A 24150-nucleotide genomic window follows, 5' to 3' on the forward strand; every position below is an offset into this window, starting at 1 on the left:
TGAGGATGTAAGCCCAATATGCCCAGCTCTAAAGACTATGTTAGGTTCAGAACAACAGACTCCCACTCACATCATTTCTTTAAGGTTTGGGAGACTGTTTCTATAAGGAAAGTACGACTGGTGAAAAAATGGTATTGTGTGTGTATATTTCTCATATCCAAGTACAGGATGCTGGCTCACAATGGCACTTGGTAGCTCTAAAAACTAGAGGAAAACGCAAGAGTACAATGGAGGACATGATCATTAAAATGAAGCTGGGATCTCTCTGAAGGTTTGCTTTAGAAGCAAAATTCTCTTTTGATCAACGACCGCTTTCTCAATGGATACTTCGGGGTCAAATTTGAACCTGTTTTCCCATTATGTGCACGGGGAACTTGTGACTGATGGATATTTGTTAATTTTTCTTAATCTATAAGCCAATAAGGCATATACCAATTAAAAACAATAATAAATGGGTATGAGCAGGTAAGGGGCAGAAATTATCAGAGGAATTTCCAGAGGAAAGTTCAGTTGAGCAGAAATTCTCATTAAATGGTCCAAGCAAGAGCCCACCCAAGTGAGCTTCTTCACTATTTTGTTGAACAGTTTTACTTCCCTTATATTTATTTATTTTTTTCTTCTCTTTCAAGATATATATTCCTTAAAACTCTATTCCTAGAATGACCTATGTCTCATTCCCTTGAAGGGGGATTTTAAGTCCCTTTCTTTCTTAGGTCTATAATAGGAGATGGGGTCAGATCAGATATTTAATCCAAAAACCTTTACCTCATTTTCAGAGGAACCTTTTCCCTGAGAACCTTTTCCCCCCCCTCCCCCCGCCGAGTACCACAGCTAAATAGCGGGGGATTCTTAGCTAGAACTCACAACCAGAACTGAAGGAACACTCTTAAATCTACATTCACCTATCTCTGTCAAAACTGGATAAAATTTTGGACTGTTCCATCCATCCTTAACATAAACTTCCAAGACATGCAGAAGAACATGAAATTTCGCCAGATCTCTAGGTTTCCAAAGCCAGCTTGCAGAGCGCCGGTTCCAGAGGGCAATCCTCAAAGCTGGCTTCCTGTTACTGATACTTTGATTTCTCCAGGGCAGGAAACCTCTGAAGTATGGATCCTACCAAGGGCAGAGCAATCTACCTCTTGCTGTGCTATCAGCTCTTTCACCTCTGCATCATGCCTCCTAGTCACTTCACACTCAATCTACCCAGCGCTGCAACGCCGCGTCATTCCCCCATAAGCCTGCTCCACTTTCCAGGGCTCATCATGTTAGCAAAAGGGCAACTCTTTTCATCCTGCTGCCCAAACCCTTCCATTCTCCTTGTCCATCCCCTAAATTTCTAAAATCCATCTAACTCCTCTCCATCTCCACTGCCAAAACCCTATTCCAGGCCACCAGTATCTTTCACCTGGTCTATACTGCAGCCTCCTAACTGGTCTGCCTGACTTCCCAATCTGCCACCTTTGCCAATGCAACCATTCTATTCCAGACAACACAGTTTTATAATAGCCTATTCTACATCCATAAATAGAGAATAATTTTAATTTCATCATTGCCTGTGAGGTTGGTCAGGCCAATTGAAGAAACACAGGTGGCCCATCAGCTTTGCCTACGCTGTTTATTATTCCAGAAACACCATTCCTGATTCTTCCTGTCTTTCAAAGCCCCAATTCAGGTGTCACCTTTTCCCCAAGGCTGGCTGCCCTGTATGAAGACACTGGTCCTCAATGTTAGGTAAGAGTAGCCATGGGTAACACAGAAGGGTGAAAACAGGCCTGCTCTGAAACCCCAGCTGCACTGCTAAATGCTGTGTGACTCCGGGAAATGTCCTAGATCCTCTAGGCCTTGGTTTTACTCATTGGTAAAGCTGGAACATCACCTCATAATGCAGGATAATTATGAGAACTGTATTATACATACAGTGAATGTCAACAAATACTGGTTCTTTTCTGTGAACATCTGATTGGATTTATGGTCTGCTTCCACACAAATCAGCACTTTAAATTTTAAACAACTTTTAACTGTTGTCCATTAGCATTATTTTCCAACTAAATTGAAAAGTTTTTTTTAACGAAATTCATACTAGATATGAAAAAAGACTTTAAAACCGAAGGCACCATACAATGTATTACTTTTCTTACTCCCTATAGCACGAGGCATAGCTCTTGCACTGAGATGCCCGGTAAATACTGACTACTAATTCTGAACTGGTCAAAAACATTTATTTTTTATAAGAAGTATTTCCCTTCATGAAAAACACTCCACCATGGGACTCACATATAATCTCCCCCCAACACCCAGCTAAGACATTAGGCCTGTGCTCACCTAATAAACTCGGATCTGCTCGGACCATCTTCTGCTTTTTCTTCTTCTTGCCACTTTGTACAGCTTCAAAATTGGACTGTTGGTTGTTGCTTTGATTGGTCTGAAATACTGAATGGAGTGCACTGTGGTTCATCCCCCACACAGAGTCCTGTAAAATGAGATAGCACAGCTGAGGTTACACGGTGGATACAGGCTTGGCCCACCCTAAGGAAATGGCTGATCTGGCCTCACCTTACCAAGGATGAGTTTAAAAACAGAAAGCCTACCATGGATTCTGGTAATAACGAAACTAAGAACAGTCCACTGAGCCACGCTTTCCCTTCATTTAGATTCAGACATCCCACTTAAGCTCTGTCTCCACAAGGCCCGTCCTGCTAACTCCAGGTGTCCACACTGCTGTGACAGCACAGCTGTCAAAACCTCTCCAGATATACATGGAATCTGTATCATCCACTAGGAATTGGCTCTTTGGCAATCCACACCTCTCACCTACTCAAAGTGGAAGGTTCCTTTGTCCTCCGGGCCCATGAACACTGTGTGAAATGTCTGGCAGGTTACAGTACTGTCAGTACTGGGTACCAGTGGATCCTGAGCAGCAGAGAGCTAACATTTGTAAGTTGTAACTATTTAAAACCAAATTTATGGTCTGTGACAAGTTGGAATTTGCAATTTGACAGAGGCGCTTGTATGAGCCAAGAACAATGGGGCTGATATGCCTAACAGAGAATGAATGGCTGGCTATATTTGCTAATTGGGAAATTCACAAAGGTCTCTGGACCCTGTTCGAAAATATCAAGTCCACCATGTTTTAAAAGGTTCCAGTCATGTGATGTACAAAAATGGGAACACTGTTCTAATTTTCATTTCTCTGGCTGCTCAAAACTTCAAGACATTAACACTCACACAAGGGCACTGCACTCACTCTGCTGCCTCATACCTGCTGCTGCGGCGGCGGCTGTTGCTGCTGCGGCTGCCGCTGGCTGGCTTTCTGTTTGGCGCGGCGCTCGAGGAACTGCTTGGCAAACTCCTTGGCCTCAGAGGTATCTCCTAAATAGGCCCTAATGTAATCATGGACCTCATAAGGAGATTCTACTTCTTTCAGGAAAGAAACAAATGTGGGAACTGTAATGTGAGAGGCAACAAGACATAAAGAGTAACCATGAAATATCACACAGAAGAGATCAGTTTCAGTTTTTAATATATTTTAACACCTAATACAGACATCAATGATGGAAGCTTGAAAGGCATGCAGCTATTATGTTAAATATTCTTCAGTCTCCTCTGGAGTAGTAGTCGAGGGGGACCCACTATCACTGCAATGCCCCCAAATCATCTGAAATAGCACAGAGACAAAGATACCATGCATGTTTAGTTTCACTAAACGTTATTTTGGTAGAAACTAAAAGTCATGTTCATCGAAACAACTGCTTGCCTAAGGCTAAAGTCATCTGGGGATTCATTTCTTTTTTCCTTAAATTCAATCAGTATTTATTAAGTGTGATAATGTGGGAAGGCACCACAACAGATACTGAAGATATAGGCATAGCCTCCTTTCACTTCACTGAGACATCCTAAGTTTACAAGAAAAACGGAACATGAGGCAGTGTGGTGCAGGAGAAAAGCACAAGTATCAGAGTTAGACAGACATGGGTTTAAAACCTGATTCTGAAATTTGCTGACTGTGTGACCTTGATGAGTTACTTAACCATTCTGAGCCTCCGTTTCCTAATTTATAAAATGGGGATAACATCACCTACATTGTAAACGTGTATCATAAAGTTACTGCAAAAATTAGATACCTAGGATAACACATGTTAACCCCTAGAAAGTGCCTAGTACATGGTAGGTGCTTAATGGATGGTAGCCATTGCTATTTTTCACTACTGTTTCTTCTGGCTCAGGCGGACCATTAGCTATTGTTACGGTGCTACAAAGGAACCCTTCAATTCCTTTACTGCTCTGTTTTTAAAAGATTCTCGGTTTTAGAAAAGACATCAGAGGTGGACTAGTTCAACAAAGCCCATGAGTTATGGGAATCCCTTCCACACCAAGCTGGCGGGTAATGGAAAGACTCACTTCCATCTAAGGCTGATGGATTCTCTTTGTGAACAACTAACAATTAGCAAGTTTTTCTTCAAACTGCGCTGAAATCTTTTCACTTGCATACATTAGGGGGTCTTAGCTTTATCCTACACAAAATAAGTCTACTTGCTCTGTCACATGATTCCCACCCCTGCCCCCAAAGGCAGGAAGGGAAAAACCTCACATCACCTCAGCCTTGTATTGCCCAGGCTGACCTCTGTCCCCACTATAACAGTTACTCTCCTTTGTCCATCTGGCAATGCCCCCCAGAAAATGAGCAGTATGGAACTATGACCTCTTCTGCCCTGTACATCATAAGACAGCCTAAGATAGCATCTACTTTTTGGTAACCACTGATAACCTATTTCAGCATAGTATTATAGAACTTTTCTATAATACTATTAAAGAGTGAAGTTCCTACGGTAGGTGCAGGACTTGACCTCCATCAGATTTCACCTCCTGAGTGTTGGCCCATCATCATTCCAATTTTCTAACTCTTTGTGGGCCCTGCTCTGCCATTCCACATGCTGGGTTTCCCTCCCCAGTTCTTACCATCCAAGTTATTTGCCGTATTAAGGGCATGAAGCATCTGTTCACACCACTGGGTAAATCCATCTTGGGCTTTATTTACTCCCTGAAAGAGCTTCAGCAATTTTTCTTCTTCTTCTACTTTCTTATTCTGCCGGTTAGACACACCTACAGATTTACTAAAGCAAAACAATAGGGCGATATTATATTCCCAGAAACTGTTACTATATGATTATACTCTAACACCATAAATAGATAATGTCTTGGCAACATTGGATGGCTGCCCAGCAATCCAATTCTTGGCTCCAAAAATGAAAACAAACAAACAACAAAAACAAATCCGAAACAAAAAAACTGAAATATCGGGGGCGGGGGATTACTAATACCCCTTAAAATCTAGCCTCAGTTAATACATTCTAGTTTGTGAATACAGGGCTTCTTTACAGAGAAATTATTAAATGCTACCCTATGTGTCCTTCAGTAAGATTTTAAATTTTGCTAAGCCTCAGTTTCCTCATCTGTAAAATGGTACTAATACTTCTTTGGGTTATCAAAAGGAATAAAGACACTATATGCAAAGGCCTAGAGCATAGTGCCTGGCAAAAATGCTCAATAAACTGACAGTTATTTAGTGTCCTATTCATAACACATTAAGCCCTCAATCAAGAAGACATATTCTGACAACACTACCATTTATTAAGTAGTTACTATGTGCCAGGCACTTTACTAACTACTTCACATGTCTTCATGTAACCTTTAGAACCACACCCATGAAGTTATCATCTTCATTTTACAGATGAGGGAACTGAGGCTCAAAGAGGTTCCCTCTTGCCCAAGGTCACACAGCTAATAAGTGGTACTGCTGGGATTTGAGTTCATGTATTTAACATTAAAACCCATGTTCGTTCAATAAAACTGTATACTGAGGAAAGAAAGATGAACGTAAAATGTGACTAATTTATCATAAAAATAAAATGGTTTTAGTGTTTTAAAATACTCATAGTATAAGTAACTTAAAAATATAAATTTAGAGAAAAATGCTAAAATCTAGAGAATACCCTGGTGAAATATTCCACAGCAATAACAAAAATATTAAGTGGTTACCATGTGACAGGCAATGGACTAAGTGTCCAGCAACCAAAGGAGCTCCTAGTAGTAATACAGATGTGTTTCCACAGGGAAGAAAAGCAATCATCAAACTATGACCTCATGTGCTACGACAGAGGTGAAAATAAGTAAAAACTACATAACTACCTTTCTCTGGCCACCCCATATTCTACTCCTCACACGCCGCTTCCCCCAACCCACCAAAGAGCATAGGTTGATCATTTTGAGCCCTACCTGAGACTGGCGTTGTTTTTGTTTTTGTTTGTTGAATTCCTGGGTCCCACCTCTTTCACTGCGTCATCCCAGAATCCCATGTTGGAGTTTTTAGTGTCAGCATTACTCCAGATACTACTGACGAGGTCAGATGCCCACTGGTTAGGGGGACCAGCATTTATAGAGCCCCAAACAGAATTCCCAAGGCTGGTGTGCAGGTTGGAATGCTGTTAAAGAAAAGGAGACAGATAATTACAGTTAACAATATTAAGAAGATAAAAGGGGAGACCACAAAAGGTAGGGAAGAAAACCTCTAACACCAGTCCCCACAGTGACCGCTGAGGGAAACGAACCCACCGGATTATTCCGGGCTCTGCTGGGTTGCTGGTGCTGCTGCTGCTTCTGCATTTGCCGGGCTTCTTCCTGTTGTATCTCCAGAAGGGACTTGGCAGTACCTGCGGGTTTGCTGACATTCCCCCACCCTGAGAGTTTCTGCTGTTGCTGCTGTTGCTGCTGCTGGAGAGCTTTCATCAATTCCCTCTGCTGGCGCCTTTGCTGGAGGCACAGAAACAGAAGGTACCTCAGGATTCCGTTGTTTAAAACAATGTCCAGTACACTAAACGGAATGTGAATACACAGCAGCTATAGAAAACTAAACACCATGACAGGGTTAACTCCTCTACTGCAAATGAAGATGTAAACTGCCAGAAGTGCTAACAGGAGAATAAAAAGAAATTAAGAATTACTTCTTAAAAATTAAGTAGGGCTTTTGGTTAAGCATAAAAGCGAAATATATGTTTACTTCCAGAGCCCTACCAAAATGACAGAAAAAAATTTTTTTCTAAAGCATAAACCTTAAGGACAAAGAGAATAAAATAGCCTTTAAAGGCTGGAAAGCAGGCAGATAAAGATAGCCAATATAACAGACCCAGTAAGTTGAAACCTAAGTAAAGGAAGCTCAGAAACAGGCCAATTCACAGAGAAAGCTCAGGAATTAAAGGGAGGGGTATCTCACACAGAAGAAGACAGGCTGAAGGTCTGTAAAAAGCAGCACGGAGACCCTGGCTACCTCCCCAACCCAAAGCAGTTAACAGCTATCCCTCTCTCCCCAGCAGAAAATTAAAACTTTCCTTTTTAAAGAGGCTGAACCAGATTAGCGGATTAGTCTATAGGAAAGCTGACCCAGGACAAGAGAATACACCTACAGATACCAACAGATGGTGGGACTCCAACAGAACAGACCATGACAGAGAGCATTACAGCGAAGCCCAGCAAGGTGCTGTATATACCAGAACCTCCAAACAGCTTTTCCGTGCCTTATTCCTAAATATGAACGAATAGCCCAGGAGGATCAACAAACACCTGACAGAGCTTCTAAGGTGAAAGCCGAAGACCAAATCAAACAAACAAAATTCTGTGGAAACAGAAACAAGACAAGGGAAAATAGGAGCTAGCTTTTTAAAATGCTATCAGTAAGTAATATTTTTAGAGGTAAGACAGTGCAGTCAGTAAAACAAGAGTAAGAGGCTATAAAACGAAACACTCAAGAGGAAGAACATACGGACTCAGAACCTCAAACTAAGAGAACATACATTAGACGTTCAATAGAAGGACTGAAGGATAGGACTGAAGAAATACCCCATCAGAAAAGATAAAAAAGACAGAGATGGAAAGCGGGAGAGAAAATATGAGAAAACCAAAATCAGTCCAGGACGGCAACATGCAGATGACAAACATTCGAGAAAAACAGAGCACCTGTGCAGCAAGCCAAGCACGTTCAGGTCTGAACAGGTTACGGGGGCCTGGAAAGGACACCTCCAGGGAAAGAACGAAACAGAACTGTCACAGGTTTTCCCATATGAGACATATCTATGGAGAGGCATCTTACACCTTTTGAAGACTTAACAGTTCAAAGAAAATTAATCAAATAAAAACACAAGGCAATTATTAACTTCTAACAGACAAAACTATGAACAAGAAAAGACCTGTGATTTCAACTCTGATGACCACTATTATTATCGTTAAGCAGAGACCAAAATTATTGGAACAATTTCTAGCCTTGAAGGAGGAAGATATACTCTGCTCTGCATGCAGTTGTTAACCTTTTAGAAAAGAGAGATGATTTCAGAGAAAGTTCAGTCTTTTTCTTTTTTTCATAATTCAAAAAGACACATGCACCCGAATGTTCATTGCAGCACTATTTACAATAGCCAGGTCATGGAAGCAACCTAAATGCCCATCAGCAGACGAATGGATAAAGAAGATGTGGTACATATATACAATGGAATATTACTCAGCCATAAAAAGGAACGAAATTGAGTCATTTGTTGAGACGTGGATGGATTTAGAGACTGTCATACAGAGTGAAGTAAGTCAGAAAGAGAAAAACAAATATCGTATATTAATGCATGTATGTGGAACCTAGAAAAATGGTACAGATGAGCCAGTTTGCAGGGCAGAAGTTGAGACACAGATGTAGAGAATGGACATATGGACACCAAGGGGGAAAACTGCGGTGAGGTGGGGATGGTGGTGTGCTGAATTGGGCGATTGGGATTGACATGTATACACTGATGTGTATAAAATTGATGCCTAATAAGAACCTGCAGTATAAAAAAAAAAACAAACAAAACAACTAATACTAAACTTTCATTGGGTTATTTGTATGGAAATATGTTAATATAAATGTTTCAGACATTACATGAAATTTCTAAAAATCTTATATTTGTATTTGTATGGAAATATGTATGGAAATATGTTAATATAAATGTTTCAGACATTACATGAAATTTCTAAAAATCTTATATGTTCTGGTATAATGTTATAAGTCATAATCCTAGTTATTACTTTAAAATGTATATCTCAGAAATAACTAATTTTCTTGTCAACTGCATTATTATGAACTTTCATCAAATCTTTAACCGTGGTCATTTTTAAGTCTTTTGTCATTTACAGACAGTTCTGGGTGTACTCTGATGATTTTGCAAATATGTTCCTATAAAAGGGTTTCATCTTCAAGAAATTCATGGAAAAGACTCTGACAAGTACAGGTTTCTGGTAACTGACTGTACTGCTGAACTGAATGAATAAGCATTTTCAGAACTCTAATGAAAAACTGATGAACTCATAAAAGTGCTAACAAAAGATCAAGATGAAAAAGAAAATTAATTACATGGGACTGAGTGAACTGAGGAGGATGAGTATAATTTTTGTGACTTTCTGTCTGAATTTAAAAAAAAAAAAAATCCCACAAGGACTCAGAGGCAAAGAATATACGAATCAATTTTCACTGCAAAGTAAAGGAGCTGTTACAGTGGAGGATTACTGGACTGAATGTCAATATTATGACATAGTATGAGTGTGTTTCATGTTTGGTAATTGCAATCATTGTTGCTTTTGTTGTGGTCATCCATGTACAATGCTTGGTGTCAGTCTATTTATCTCTTGTAAAAATAAAATACAGTGTGTGTGTGTGAAAAATAAAATAAATAAAATTAAAAAAAAAAAAAAAAGAGGGTGGGAAATAAGGTGATTTTTAAGGTGAAGCAACGTTTTAACCGACTGGATGACGTCACGCACACTACATGGTAAACTTGTATAGACAATTCCCATGGCCTTCAGTGAACCACACCACCCGGACCAGAATGACAGCTTGCATTCGCGAACAAATTGACTGCTCTGTCTCAAATTATATCCACATAAAGCACTTTCTTCAAGACTCTGCTACTTCATGCCACCTTCACCTTCATACTTCACCTCAGAGAGGCCTTCCCAGATGGCACTACCTAAAACTAGACAATCACTACCACCACCATACTATCCCCAACTCCCAACCCTCTCTCTATGCCCCTCCTCACTTTCTTGTTCTTTCTGACACATATTGCCTTCTAGAACTCCATATTTTACTTAATTTTTATTGTCCATGTCCCCTCAACTACAGGTAAGCTTTATGAAGGCAGAGAATTTTGTCTGTTTTAGACTCAGCTATATCCCCAGACTAAAACTGTAACTGAGTAGCAACTATGTGATGGATAGATGGATGGATGGGTGGGTGAATATGGCACCTAATGGCATGCTGAGCCACACCATTTTACTTATTGTCTCTTTTCTGTCAAGAACCGTGTTCTGGGCTTCCCTGGTGGCGCAGCGGTTAAGAATCCGCCTGCCAATGCAGGGGACACGGGTTCGAGCCCTGGTCTGGGAAGATCCCACATGCCGCGGAGCAACTAAGCCGGTGAGCCACAACTACTGAGCCTGCGCGTCTGGAGCCTGTGCTCTGCAACGGGAGGGGCCGTGACAGTGATAGGCCCGCGCATCGCCATGATGAGTGGCCCCCGCTCGCCGCAACTGGAGAAAGCCCTCGCACAGAAACGAAGACCCAACACAGCCGAAAATAAATAAATAAATTAAAAAAAAAAAAAAAAAGAAAAGAACTGTGTTCTGCTGCCCGCCCCCCCAACCCCTTTCACTCTTTTGTATCCTTCCTATCCTAATGAGGAACTACAGGATATGGACTTACAGGCAGAGAGGCGTTATTTCTGTCATATTTTAAGTTTTTCTAGGTAGTCAGAAAACCCAGTACCCTTTAGGGAAAAAAGTATTCTGCATTCGAAGCATCAAATTTACAAAAGGATATCTGCACAAAACTCACCCCCAATTTTGAAACACCCAAGTAACTTTTATTTACGAGCTATTCTCTCAAGAGCTACGGTTAAAATGTTTAAGGTAACTGAACATTTATGTACCCAATCTTAATGTTATTCCTATGAGATCCTTCATACTTGCTAGAGACCATATTACAGGATAAAGAGTTGAATAACAAATATCCAATTCAGACACACAGCAGCTCTGACAATAACAGTTATCTTTAGTAGCCACTCATCCATGATGCACACTAGCTATTCTGACAACACTGACTGTCTAGATCACTGTTACTTTTTTTTTTTTAAGTGTATGTATTATTTAAAATTTTTGTTTCTTTCTTTCTTTCTTTCTTTCTTTTCGGCTGTGTTGGGTCTTCGTTTCTGTGCGAGAGCTTTCTCTAGTTGTGGCAAGCGGGGGCCCCTCTTCACCGTGTTGCGCGGGCCTCTCACCATCGCGGCCTCTCTTGTTGCGGAGCACAGGCTCCAGTCGCGCAGGCTCAGTAGTTGTGGCTCACGGGCCTAGTGGCTCCGTGGCATGTGGGATCCTCCCAGACCAGGGCTCGAACCCGTGTCCCCTGCATTGGCAGGCGGATTCTCAACCACTGCGCCACCAGGGAAGCCCCACTGTTACTTTAAAATCTTACCTCCTCTCGAAGTTGCCGTTCTCGTTCCTCTTCTAGTTTTTGGATTTCAGCCAATGATAGCGTTGCCTGGGACTGACATGCTGTCGTATTGGACTGCTGGCCCCATGTTGAAGAAGAGGGAAGCTAACAAAAAAGGAAGGCAGAAGAGTTCATGAGGAAACATGGACAGGAGACAAAGGGGCAGTAATGCATTAGGTACAGCCAGAACATTCATGTTTCTTTCAACTCCATTTATGACACTCAATTCAAATTTCCTTCTTTAATCCTTTTACGTACTACTCTCTCAGTCAGTCTGCTTCTTTTACATAATTTTTTTGTCACAAGATTATTTTAAAACAACTTAAGTATATCAATACACTTTTATTTTTACCATTTTATTTTACCATACCACTTTTACCATTACGAAACTGCAAACTTGTTACACCTGGCATTGACATATACAACGATATACAACCACAAAGAGAAAGAAGTAAACAAAAGAATCACTAAGTTTTTAATCCAAGGAGGTAATAAAGGACAAGATATGCTACTTTCCAATGAAAGTAGCAAGGGCAAGATTTCTGAAGGGAGAGCTGAGGTGGGCAGCTGACGAAAGATGCCAGGCACAGTTTTCAGTCAGTCTTTCATGAAAGGGAGTTAACCAGGCTGTGCCTTCTAGTAGTGAGCACTAAGCTGGTTTTAATCAAGAATTCTATTTTTCCTATGCCTTAAAATTATCAACTAAAATAAAGTGTAAATATATGAGTCCTGAATACTTTAGTGTTCTCAAAAGCTTGATTATTTCTAGGGGAATCCCCTGGTCTCTCTGGGCCAGAAAAAAGATACACTCTAATTCTGAGACATCTTATGGCTCTTAAAAGCAACAAAAACCAAATCTAACCAGACTTAAAATACGTTTAATAAAAACAATACATGAGCACGGATGGATCAAAACAAACAAAATGCCAAACAGTCCCAAAAAAGAATGGCTCTTCAGTAGGAATCTCTAAAACTGGAACTGATGGGGTAAGAGTAAAAACAGTTTAAACTGTCACTGATGTTACCAGACAGCTCTCCAAACGAGTACCCTCAACACTACCGAACATGATAGCTCCTTTAACATTTTTTGCCCAATGATGGGTAGTAGCGGCATTTCTCTCAAAATGCACCTGCGCTAGGGTAGGAGAGGGGTACAGGAGGCGGCTAAGAGGGAAAGATGGGGGACTAAGTAGGCAAAGCTGAGCACAAATGAACTCTTTTTCTCCACAGGAAATGACACGTTTTGGAAAGCACTATCAAGGTCAAACCTGGCAGCATCACCTGGAGGACCCGTAAAAATGCAGATGCCCCGGCCCCACACTCAAGGAATCAGAAGACCCAAAGGTAAAGCCAACCAATTCGCATATTTTTGTAATTCTGATGCAGTCAGAACCAGCAACCACTGATGTTGTCGAAAATCTCCGTGGCTGTTATCACCCCCACCGTACCCAGAAACCAATCGCCAGTCCTCTCAGCAGAAACTCAGCCAGCACCAAGAACAGATTCACTGCCTCCTGAAATGGCCTATTCCTCTTTCAAGAACCTCTGAAATCCTCCTATATTTTGTGCCAAAGTATACTTCACTGTACTTTTCGCTCATGATTCATGAGTCTGCTCTCTGGAGTAATGCAGAACAAATCTGACTGCTTTTCACATGACAGACAAACGTCTGCAGATAGCTATCAATTTCCCTTAAGTCTTATTTGTACATAAGAAATAATACCCCATCACTCCATCAACATTGCCTCAGGGCATTTTCCAGTTCAACCAACATCCTGTACTGCCCACTCAGGGAACTGAAATTTGTCAATCACGCTTTTCAGAACAACTCTCTCTCAAGTCAGAAGCAAACGGTTGGGAATTTGGTACATTTTCTGCCCCCTGAATGTCTAATTATACTCTGCTGATTTAAAAAACCTTACTTTTTTTTTTTCCTGCCCTGACATTGCTACCTTACTTTTTCAACACTATTTTTGATAACATTCCTTTAAGAAAATCTGCTAAAACTCAGTAAGAACAGAGAGTCTGCGGTACTTGCACCATGACCCACTCTCTCCCAACTCCTAGCTCAGCCAGACAGAAACACTACTTCAGATGAAGGCAGCAAAGAACACAGGCCTCCCTCTCTCGCCATTAGCTGACAGTCAGCCGGGCTGGCTTCCCGGAAAGAGCACAATATCAGCAATTCTCATCCTGGCTCCAGCTACCTGTTGCAAAGGCTACGTTATGGACAAATACAGCTGAGAGGTGGGGTGGCTCCCTTCTTATGCCTAGCCCCGACTTATGGGATGGAAACTACACAGTGCTACAGAGACTACTAGGGCCCTGACTGCCACTTTGAAAGGCAGAGGTTCCACGCCACCAGGAGAGGCAAGCCAAGAAGACCTGAGGCTACTGCCCCTCCCCCAAGGCTCAATTCATAAAGCAGGCGCCACTGTTCCCAGCTCCAGAGCTGTGACGCTGGGACTTCCGCCTTGAAGCAGAGGTGGGAGGAACAGATTGGAGTAGAGAGAGCTCCAGACCTCTTCCCAAAGGAATTGACTTCATTTGCAACAGAGTGTGGAGAGTGAGGAGTTTAAGCCTAAGGGCACTGTCAAAAACAGTGGATGTTGCAGTGAAAGGCAAGGGGTTATTAACTGGTAGATTCACTGGAGATACAGGCTAAACTGTACTCTGCTTCTTTGTCTCAGAGAACCAAGCTAGAAGAAGTCTGCCTAGGGTCAGAACAAATCTCAAATATAAACCTCAGGAAGTACCTCTTCAAAAGAGGCCGAGTTTGATTGGATCAGGCTTTTGGAACATTTTATGCCCGAGGGTTCTTCTGAGAATAGAGTAATCCAGTTAGCAACTAGTGGAGTTTAACAGCTAAATGTGGAACAAGACAGTCAAAGAGAGCCCAGCCCAAACGACTGTCAGCCCAGAGTGACTGTGAGCATACCCAATGCTGCATCCCCAGAGAAGCTGCAGCAGAGGCTTCACACTATTGGGGAGAGGCGGGGGAAGTTCACTAAATTAATCTAGCTAGCCACAAAACAAATAATAATAATGAGTGGGGGCGGAGGGAGGACCAGAACCCAGAATTGCTACAATGCATTAGCAAAAAAGTCTAGTTTCCAACAAAAAATTGTGAGACATGTAGAAAAATTATGAGAAAGAATATCTATATACCAGGAAAAAAGCTGGCAATAGAAACTGCCTGTGATAGTGAGTGACCAGATGTCAGATTTAACAAAGACATCAAAGTTCTTATAAATATGTTCAGAGAAGGAAACCATGATTAAAGTAGTAAAAGTAGACATGTTAACAATGTCACATCAAATAAACAATATCAATAAAGACACAGAGATTATTTTTTAAATAACCTATGAGATTAGAAAACGCTACGAGATTAGAAATCAATTACAGGGAAAAAAACGTAAAAAACACAAACACAAGGAGGCTAAACAATACGTTACTAAATAACCAAGAGATCACTTAAGAAATCAAAGAGGAAATCAAAAAATACCTAGAGACAAATTACCAAAAAAACCACGACGATCTAAAACCTATGGGATGCAGCAAAAGCAGTTCTAAGAGGGAATTTTATAGCAATACAAGCCTACCTCAAGAAACAAGAAAAATCTCAAATCAACAATCTAACCTTACACCTAAAGGAACTAGAGAAAGAAGAGCAAACAAAACCCAAAGTTAGCAGAAGGGAAGAAATCATAAACATCAGAGCAGAAATAAATGAAATAGAAACAAAGAAAACAATAGCAAAGGTCAATAAAACTACAAGCTGGTTCTTTTGAGAAGATAAACAAAATTGATAAACCATTAGCCAAACTCATCAAGAAAAAGAGGGAGAGTACTCAAATCAATAAAATTAGAAATGAAAAAGGAGAAGTTACAACAGACACCACAGAAATACAAAGCATCCTAAGAGACTACTACAGGCAACTCTATGCCAATAAAATGGACAACCTGGGAGAAATGGACAAATTCTTAGAAAGGGATAACCTTCCCAGACTGAACCAGGAAGAAATAGAAAATATGAACAGACCAATCACAAGTAAGGAAATTGAAACTGTGATTAAAAATCTTCCAACAGGGCTTCCCTGGTGGCTCAGTGGTTAAGAATCCGCCTGCCAATGCAGAGGACACGGGTTCGAGCCCTGGTCCGGGAAGATCCCACATGCCGCGGAGCAACTAAGCCCGTGCGCCACAACTACTGAGCCCACGTGCCACAACTACTGAAGCCCACAAGCCTAGAGCCCGTGCTCCACAACAAGAGAAGCCACTGCAATGAGAAGCCCGCGCACCGCAATGAAGAGTAGCCCCCGCTCACCACAACTAGAGAAAGCCCGGGCGCAGCAACGAAGAACCAACACAGCCAAAAATATATAAATAAAAATAAATTTATTAAAAAAAAAAAAAAAAAATCTTCCAACAAACAAAAGTCCAGGACCAGATGAGTTCACAGGTGAATTCTATCAAACATTTAGAGAAGAGCTAACACCCATCCTTCTCAAACTCTTCCAAAAATTTGCAGAGGAAGGAACACTCCCAAACTCATTCTATGAGGCCACCATCACCCTGATACCAAAACCAGACAAAGATGCTACAGAAACAGAAAAGTACAGACCAATATCACCGATGAATATAGATGCAAAAATCCTCAACAAAATACTAGCAAACAGAATCCAACAACACATTAAAAGGATCATACACCATGATCAAGTGGGATTTATCCCAGGGATGCAAGGGTTCTTCAATATACGCAAATCAATCAATGTGATACACCATATTAACAAACTGAAGAATAAAAAGCCTATGATCATCTCAATAGATGCAGAAAAAGCTTTCGACAAAATTCGACACCCACTTATGATAAAAACTCTCCAGAAAGTGGGCATAGAGGGAACCTACCTCAACATAATACAGGCCATATACAACAAACCCACAGCAAGCATCATTCTCAATGGTGAAAAACTGAAAGCATTTCCTCTAAGATCAGGAACAAGACAAGGATGTCCACTCTCGCCACTATTATTCAACATAGTTTTCGAAGTCCTAGCCATGGCAATCAGAGAATAAAAAGAAATAAAAGGAATCCAAATCGGAAAAGAAGAAGTAAAACTGTCACTGTTTGCAGATGACATGATGCTATACACAGAGAATCCTAAAGATGCTACCAGAAAACTACTAGAGCTAATCAATGAATTTGGTAGACTAGAAGGATACAAACTTAATGCACAGAAATCTCTTGCATTCCTATACACTAATGATGAAAAATCTGAAAGAGAAATTAAGGAAACACTCCCATTTACCATTGCAACAAAAAGAATAAAATACCCAGGAATAAACCTACCTAGGGAGACAAAAGACCTGTATGCAGAAAACTATAAGACACTGATGGAAGAAATTAAAGATGACACAAACAAATGGAGAGATACACCATGTTCTTGGATCGGAAGAATCAATATTGTGATAATGACTATACTACCCAAAGCAATCTACAGATTCAGTGCAATCCCTATCAAATTACCAATGGCATTTTTTACAGAACTAGAACAAAAAAAATCTTAAAATTTGTATGGAGACACAGAAGACCCCGAATAGCCAAAGCAGTCTTGAGGGAAAAAAATGGTGCTGGAGGAATCAGACTCCCTGACTTCAGACTATACTACAAGGCTACAGTAATCAAGACAATATGGTACTGGCACAGAAACAGAAATATAGATCAATGGAACAGGATAGAAAGCCCAGAGATAAACCCATGCACCTATGGTCAACTAACCTATGACAACGGAAGCAAGGATATACAATGGAGAAAAGACAGTCTCTTCAATAAGTGGTGCTGGGAAAACTGGACAGCTACATGTAAAAGAATGGAATTAGAACACTCCCTAACACCATACACAAAGATAAACTCAAAATGGATTCGAGACCTAAATGTAAGACCGGACACTATAAAACTCTCAGAGGAAAACAAAGGAGGAACACTCTTCGGCATAAATCACAGCAAGATCTTTTTTGATCCACCTCCTAGAGTAATGGAAATAAAAACAAAAATAAACAAATGGGACCTAAGGAAACTTAAAAGCTTTTGCAAAGCAAAGGAAACTACAAACAAGACGAAAAGACAACCCTCAGAATGGGAGAAAATATTTGCAAACGAATCAATGGACAAAGGATTAATCTCCGAAATATACAAACAGCTCATGCAGCTCAATATTAAAAAAACAAACAACCCAATCCAAAAATGGGCAGAAGACCTAAATAGACATTTCCCCAAAGAAGACATACAGATGGCCAAGAAGCACATGAAAAGCTGCTCAACATCGCCAATTATTAGAGAAATGCAAATCAAAACTACAATGAGGTATCACCTCACACCAGTTAGAATGGGCATCATCAGAAAATCTACAAACAACAAATGCTGGAGAGGGTGTGGAGCAAAGGGGACCCTCTTGCACTGTTGGTGGGAATGTAAACTGATACAGCCACTGTGGATAACAGTATGGAGGTTCCTTAAAAAACTAAAAATAGAATTACCATATGACACAGCAATCCCACTACTGGGCATATACCCAGAGAAAAACCATAGTTCAAAAAGACACATGCACCCCAATGTTCACTGCAGCACTATTTACAATAGCCAGGTCATGCAAGCAACCTAAATGCCCATCGACAGACGAATGGATAAAGAAGATGTGGTACATATATACAACGGAATATTACTCAGCCATAAAAAGGAACGATAGTGGGTCATTTGTAGAGACGTGGATGAATCTAGAGACTGTCATACAGAGTGAAGTAAATCAGAAAGAGAAAAACTGATATCGTATATTAACACATATATGTGGAACCTAGAAAAATGGTACAGATGAACCGGTTTGCAGGGCTGAAACTGAGACACAGACGTAGAGAACAAACGTATGGACACCATGGCGGGCAAGCGGCCAGAGGGTGGGGTGGTGGTGTGATGAATTGGGAGATTGGGATTGACATATATACACTAATATGTATAAAATGGATAACTAATAAGAACCTGCCGTATAAAAAAAATAAAGTAAAATTCAAAAAAGTAAAAAAACAAAAAAGAACCAAAAGGAAATTCTGGAGTTCAAAAATGTAATAACTGAAATGAAAAATCACTGCAGGAGCTCAAAAGTATATCTGAACTGGCAAAAGAATTTAGTGAACTTGAAGAGAGAGCAACAGAGATTATGCAATCCAAAGAACAGAGGAAAAAAAGAATAAAGAAAAATGGAGAGCCTTAGAGAAATGTGAGATACCACTGAGTGCACCAACATGTGCATAACGCAAGTATCAGAAGAAGAGGAAAGAGGAGCAGAAAAATTGTGACCTAAATCTCAAATTTATAGAAAAAACATTAATCTACATATCCAAGAAGCTTAACAAACTCCAAATAGGATAAACCCAAAGAGATCCACAAATAGACATTATCATGGTAAAAATGCTGAAAGCCAAAAACAAGGAGAAAATCTTGAAAGCAGCAATAAGGAGGAAAAACAAATTGTCACTTACTAGGGAATCCCAATAAAATCAACATCTGACTCCTCATCCGAAACAACGAAGGCCAGAAGGCAGTGGGATAAGATATTCAAAGTCTTCAAAAGAACAAAAACTGTCAACCAAGAATGCTATATTCAGTAAAGCTACTTTTCAAAAATGAAGGCAAATTAAAGACATTCCCAGGTAAAATTAGAAAATTTGTTGCCAGCAGACTCACCTTACAAGAAATACTAAAGGAAGTTCTTCAGACTAAAAGCAAGTGACCCTAGAAAATAGTCTGAATCCGCACGAGAAAGCGAAGTGCGCCAATAAAATTAATTATGTAATTATAAAAAAACAGTAGTACATGTACATTTCTTCCTCTTTTAACTGATTTTAAAAGCAACTGTATAAAACAATGTATATCTATTGTTGGACTTATAACATACAAAAATCTAATATGTCAAAAATGGCACAGGGGAGTTAAGTGAAAACAAAGCTGCATTAGGCTAATGACTCGATATGGTAACTTGAATCCACAGGTACAAATTAAGAGAAGCAGAAATGATAAATAAGGTTATATAACAAAAGCTATACGTACATACTTGCTCTCCTCTCAGCATCTTTAAGAGACAATATAATATAAAATAATAAATATAACATTTTATCATTGCATTTATGACATTTATAAGATGTGATACAACAAAAATACTACACAAAGGAGAAAAAAGGAACAGAGCTTTAAGAGAGTAGCATATCTGTGTCAAACTGGAATTAAGTTAGAGTAAATCTGAAGTTGATCCTGGTAAGTTAAGATGTGTACGGTAAGCCCTAGATCAACCACTGAGAAAATAACACAAAAAAAATATAGTGATGAAAATCATTAAGGATATTAAAATGTTACATTAGAAAATAATTTACTTAATGCAAAAAGAAGGCAGTAGAAGAACAGAGAAACAGAAATGATGTAAAAAACAGAAAGTAAAATGGCAGATATAAATCCAACTATATCAATAATATCATTAAATGTGAATAGGTTAAAGAATCCAATAAAAAGGCAGAGATTATCACATTGGATAAAAAAATAAGATTGAACTATACTGTTTAAAAGAGACGAAATTTATATTCAAAGGTATAAACGGATCAAAAGTAAAAGAATAAACAAAGATTTATCAGGCAAACAGCAACCACAAGAGAGCTGGAATCACTACACCATTATCAGACAAAACATACTTTAAAACAAAAAACATGTTAATAGAGATAAAGAGGAACATTTTATGATAATAAAAGGGCCAATCCAGCAGGAACATATATAACAATTGTAAACATACATGCACCTAACAAGAGAGCACCAAAATACATGAAGCAAGAAATGGCAGAAATAGAAGGAGATATACACAATTCAACAGTAATACTTCGAGACTTCAATACTCCACTTTCAGTAAGAGGCAAAACAACTACAAGATCAATGAGGAACTAGAAGACTTGAACAACACTATAAACTGACTAGACCTAGTAAACATCTATTGAACACTCCACTCAACAAGAGTAGACTATACGTTCTTCTCAAGTGAACATGGAACATTCTTCAGGATAGACCTAAAGAAGGTAAAACTTTATGCCAGAAATAAAACTTTATTCTAAGACATAAAACTAAACTTCAATAATTCATTTAAAAGAACAGAAATAATACAAAGTATGTTCTCTGATCACAACGGAACAAAATTAGAAATGAGTAAGAAATAAATTTTGGAAACTCTCAAATAAGTGAAACTAAAACACTCCTAAATAACCAATGGATCAAAGAAGAAATCAAAACTCATGGGTAGCAGCTAAAGCAATTTATAACTGCAAATGCCTAACTGAGAAGACAGATATCAAATGAATAAAAAACTAACCTTCTACCCTGAGATACTAGAGAAAAAGAGCAAACTAAACTTACAGCAAGCAGGAGGCAAGAAATAATAAAGATTAAAGAAGAAATTAATGAACTAGATAAGTGAAAAATAGAGAAAAATCAATGAAACCAAAAACCAGTTCTCTAAAAGTATCAACAAAACCGACTTAATCTGATTGTCCATGAGGAAAAAAACCCAACAGACTCAAATTACTACAGTCAGAAATAAAGGAAGCACATCACTACTGATCTTACAGGAACAAAAAGAAATATAAAGGAATACTATGAACAAATGCTTGCCAATCAATTAGATAACCTAGATGAAAAAGACGGATTTCTATAAAGATATAAACTAACCAAAACTAACTCAAGAAGAAACAGATGATCCAAACAGACCTATCAGAAGTAAAGACATGGAATTAGTAATCAAAAAACTATCCACAAATAAAAGCCCAAGCACAAATGGTTTCATCACCACTGAATTCTACCAAACATTTAACAAAGAATTAATACAAATTCTTCACAAACTCTTCCAAAAAATTGGAGGGAACATTTCCCGACTCATTCTTCAAGGCCAGCATTACCCTGACACCAAAACCAAAGAAACCACAAGGGGAAAACAAACAAACACTACAGACAAAATACCTCTTATGAACATGGACATAAAAATCCTCACCTCCTTTAGCCTAAGGAAGGGCATCTACAAAAAACACACAGCTAACATTAAATTTAATGGTGAGAGACTGGATGTGTTCCCCCACATCAACCCAAGATCAGAAATAAGACAAGAACATTCACACTTGCCATTTCTATTAAACACAGCACTGGGGTTCTAGCCAGGGCAATTAGGCAAGAAGAAGAAATAAAAGACTGGGGGAAAAAGTAGTAAAACTACCTCTATTTGCAGATAGCATGATCTTGTGTACAGAAAATCCTAATGAATCCACTAAGACACTATTAATTAACCAGTCCAGCAAGATTGCAGAACACAAGCTCAATATACAAAAATCAACTGTACATCTATACACTTGCAAAGAACAATCTGAAAATGAAATTTTGAAAATTCCATTTACAATAGCATCAGAAAGACAAAATACTTAAGAATAAATTTAACAAAAGAAGTACAAAAGTTATACTCTAAAAACTATAAAACACCGAAAAGAAATTCGAGAAGACCTAAATAAATATAAAAACATCCCATGTTTATGGATTAGAAGACTTAATATTGTTAAGATGTCAAAACTCCCCAAACTGATCTACAGAGTTAATGCAATCCCTATCAGAATCCCAGTTGGCTTCTTTGTGAAAACTGACAAACTCATTCTAAAATTCATATGGAAGTGAAACACAGGAGAGCCAAAACAATATGGAAAAAAAAGAACAAATCTGGAGGACTCACACTTTCTGATTTCAAACTTAACTACAAAGCAATAGTAATGTCAAAGCGGTGTGCTACTAGCATAGCGATCATACAGATCACCTGACTAGAATTCAGAGTGCAGAAATGAACCCACATGTCTAATTTTTAAGACGAGCACCACAGCCATTCAGTGGACAAAGAACAGTTTTTTCAACAAATGGTGCTAGGACAACCAGATAAATCACATGCAAAAGAATGAAGTCAAACCCTTACCTCACATAATTTACAAAAATTAACTCAAAATGGATCAAAGAGCTAAAACTACAAAGTCTTAGAAGAAAACATGGGATTCTGTAAAACGTTATGACCTCAGATTTAGCAATTCTTAGATACGACAACAAAAGCACAAGCAACAACAACAACAAAAATAGATAATTTGGACTTCATCAAAATTTAAAACTTTTGTGCATCAAAGGACACTATCAAGGAGGCGAAAAAAAACAAATAATAGGAGAAAATATTTTTAAATCATTTGATACGGAATTTAAATATCGAACATATAAAGAACCCTTAAAAAACTCAGTAATAAAAAGACAACCCAGTTTAAAAATAGGCAAAGGAGGGCTTCCCTGGTGGCACAGTGGTTAAGAATCCGCCTGCCAATGCAGGGGACAAGGGTGCAAGCCCTGGTCCGGGAAGTTCCCACGTGCCGCGGAGCAACGAAGCCCATGCGCCGCAACTACTGAGCCTGCGCTCTAGAGCCCGCGAGCCACAACTACGGAAGCCCGCGTGCCTAGAGCCTGTGCTCCTCAACAAGAGAAGCCAACGCAGTGAGAAGTCCACGCACCGCAACAAAGGGTAGCCCCCGCTCGCCGCAACTAGAGAAAGTACACACGCAGCAAGGAAGACCCAACACAGCCAAAAATAGATAAATAAAATAAATAAATAAATTTTAAAAAAAAATAGGCAGAGGATTTGAATAGACATTTCTTCAAAGAAGATATACAAATGGTCGATAAATACATAAAAAGATGCTCAACATCACAAGTCACCAGGGAAATGCAAACCAAAATCACAAGTTATGACTTCGCACCTACTAGGATGGCTATAATCAAAAAGTCAGATAATACGGGTTGATGAGGATGTGGAGAAACTTGAACCCTCATACACTAAACGTAAAATGGTGCAGCCACTTTAGAAAACAGTCTGGCAGTTCCTCACACCAGGAAACACACTGTTATTATATGACCCAGGAATTCCACTTCTAAATATGTGTGTGTGTGTGTGTGTGTGTGTGTGTGTGTGTGTGTGTGTGTGTGTGTGTGTGTGTGTGTGTGTGTGTGTGTGTGTATCCACATAAAACTTGTACATGAATATTTATAGCAGCAGTAGTCATAAAAGCCAAAAGGTAGAAACAGCTCAAATGTCCATCAACTGATGAATGAACACACAGAATCTGGCATATCCACATAATGGAATATTATTCAGTTATAAAAAAAGGGGGAAAAGTATTGATATGTGTTACAACCCAAGTGAACCTTAAAACATTATGCTAAATGAAAGAAGCCAGTCACAAAAGACCACATATTATATGATTCCATTGATCTGAAATGTCTAGAAATAGGCAAGACAGAATAAAGACAGAAAGTAGATTAGGCGTTACTTAGCCCTAAGTTAGGGGAAAATAGGGGCTGGGGTTGTGATAGTTAGAGGGTTTGGGGGGTGGTAATGAAAAGGTTCTAAAATCTATTGTGTTGATGGTTGCACCTATCTATAAATATGCTAAAAACCACTGAATTGTATACTTTTAACTGATTCAATTGCATGGTATGT

The 24150-nt window shown here is 39.3% G+C and overlaps 1 protein-coding gene across 2 annotated transcripts in view; it reads right to left on the reverse strand.

Annotated features, from left to right (window-relative positions):
- The window catches only part of GIGYF2 (GRB10 interacting GYF protein 2), a 128657-nt gene that overhangs the window by 3926 nt on the left and 100581 nt on the right, over positions 1-24150 (reverse strand). For both annotated transcript variants that reach the window (XM_068544201.1, XM_068544202.1), the window contains 6 exons: positions 11543-11665; positions 6613-6810; positions 6277-6482; positions 4960-5114; positions 3263-3447; positions 2326-2473 (listed from right to left, as the gene is read on the reverse strand). In XM_068544201.1, coding sequence (XP_068400302.1) covers positions 2326-2473; positions 3263-3447; positions 4960-5114; positions 6277-6482; positions 6613-6810; positions 11543-11665 — 1015 coding nt within the window. The remainder of the gene's footprint in view (positions 1-2325; positions 2474-3262; positions 3448-4959; positions 5115-6276; positions 6483-6612; positions 6811-11542; positions 11666-24150) is intronic.

This window comes from Eschrichtius robustus, chromosome 5 (assembly GCF_028021215.1).
Source record: "Eschrichtius robustus isolate mEscRob2 chromosome 5, mEscRob2.pri, whole genome shotgun sequence".
Taxonomy (NCBI): domain Eukaryota; kingdom Metazoa; phylum Chordata; class Mammalia; order Artiodactyla; family Eschrichtiidae; genus Eschrichtius; species Eschrichtius robustus.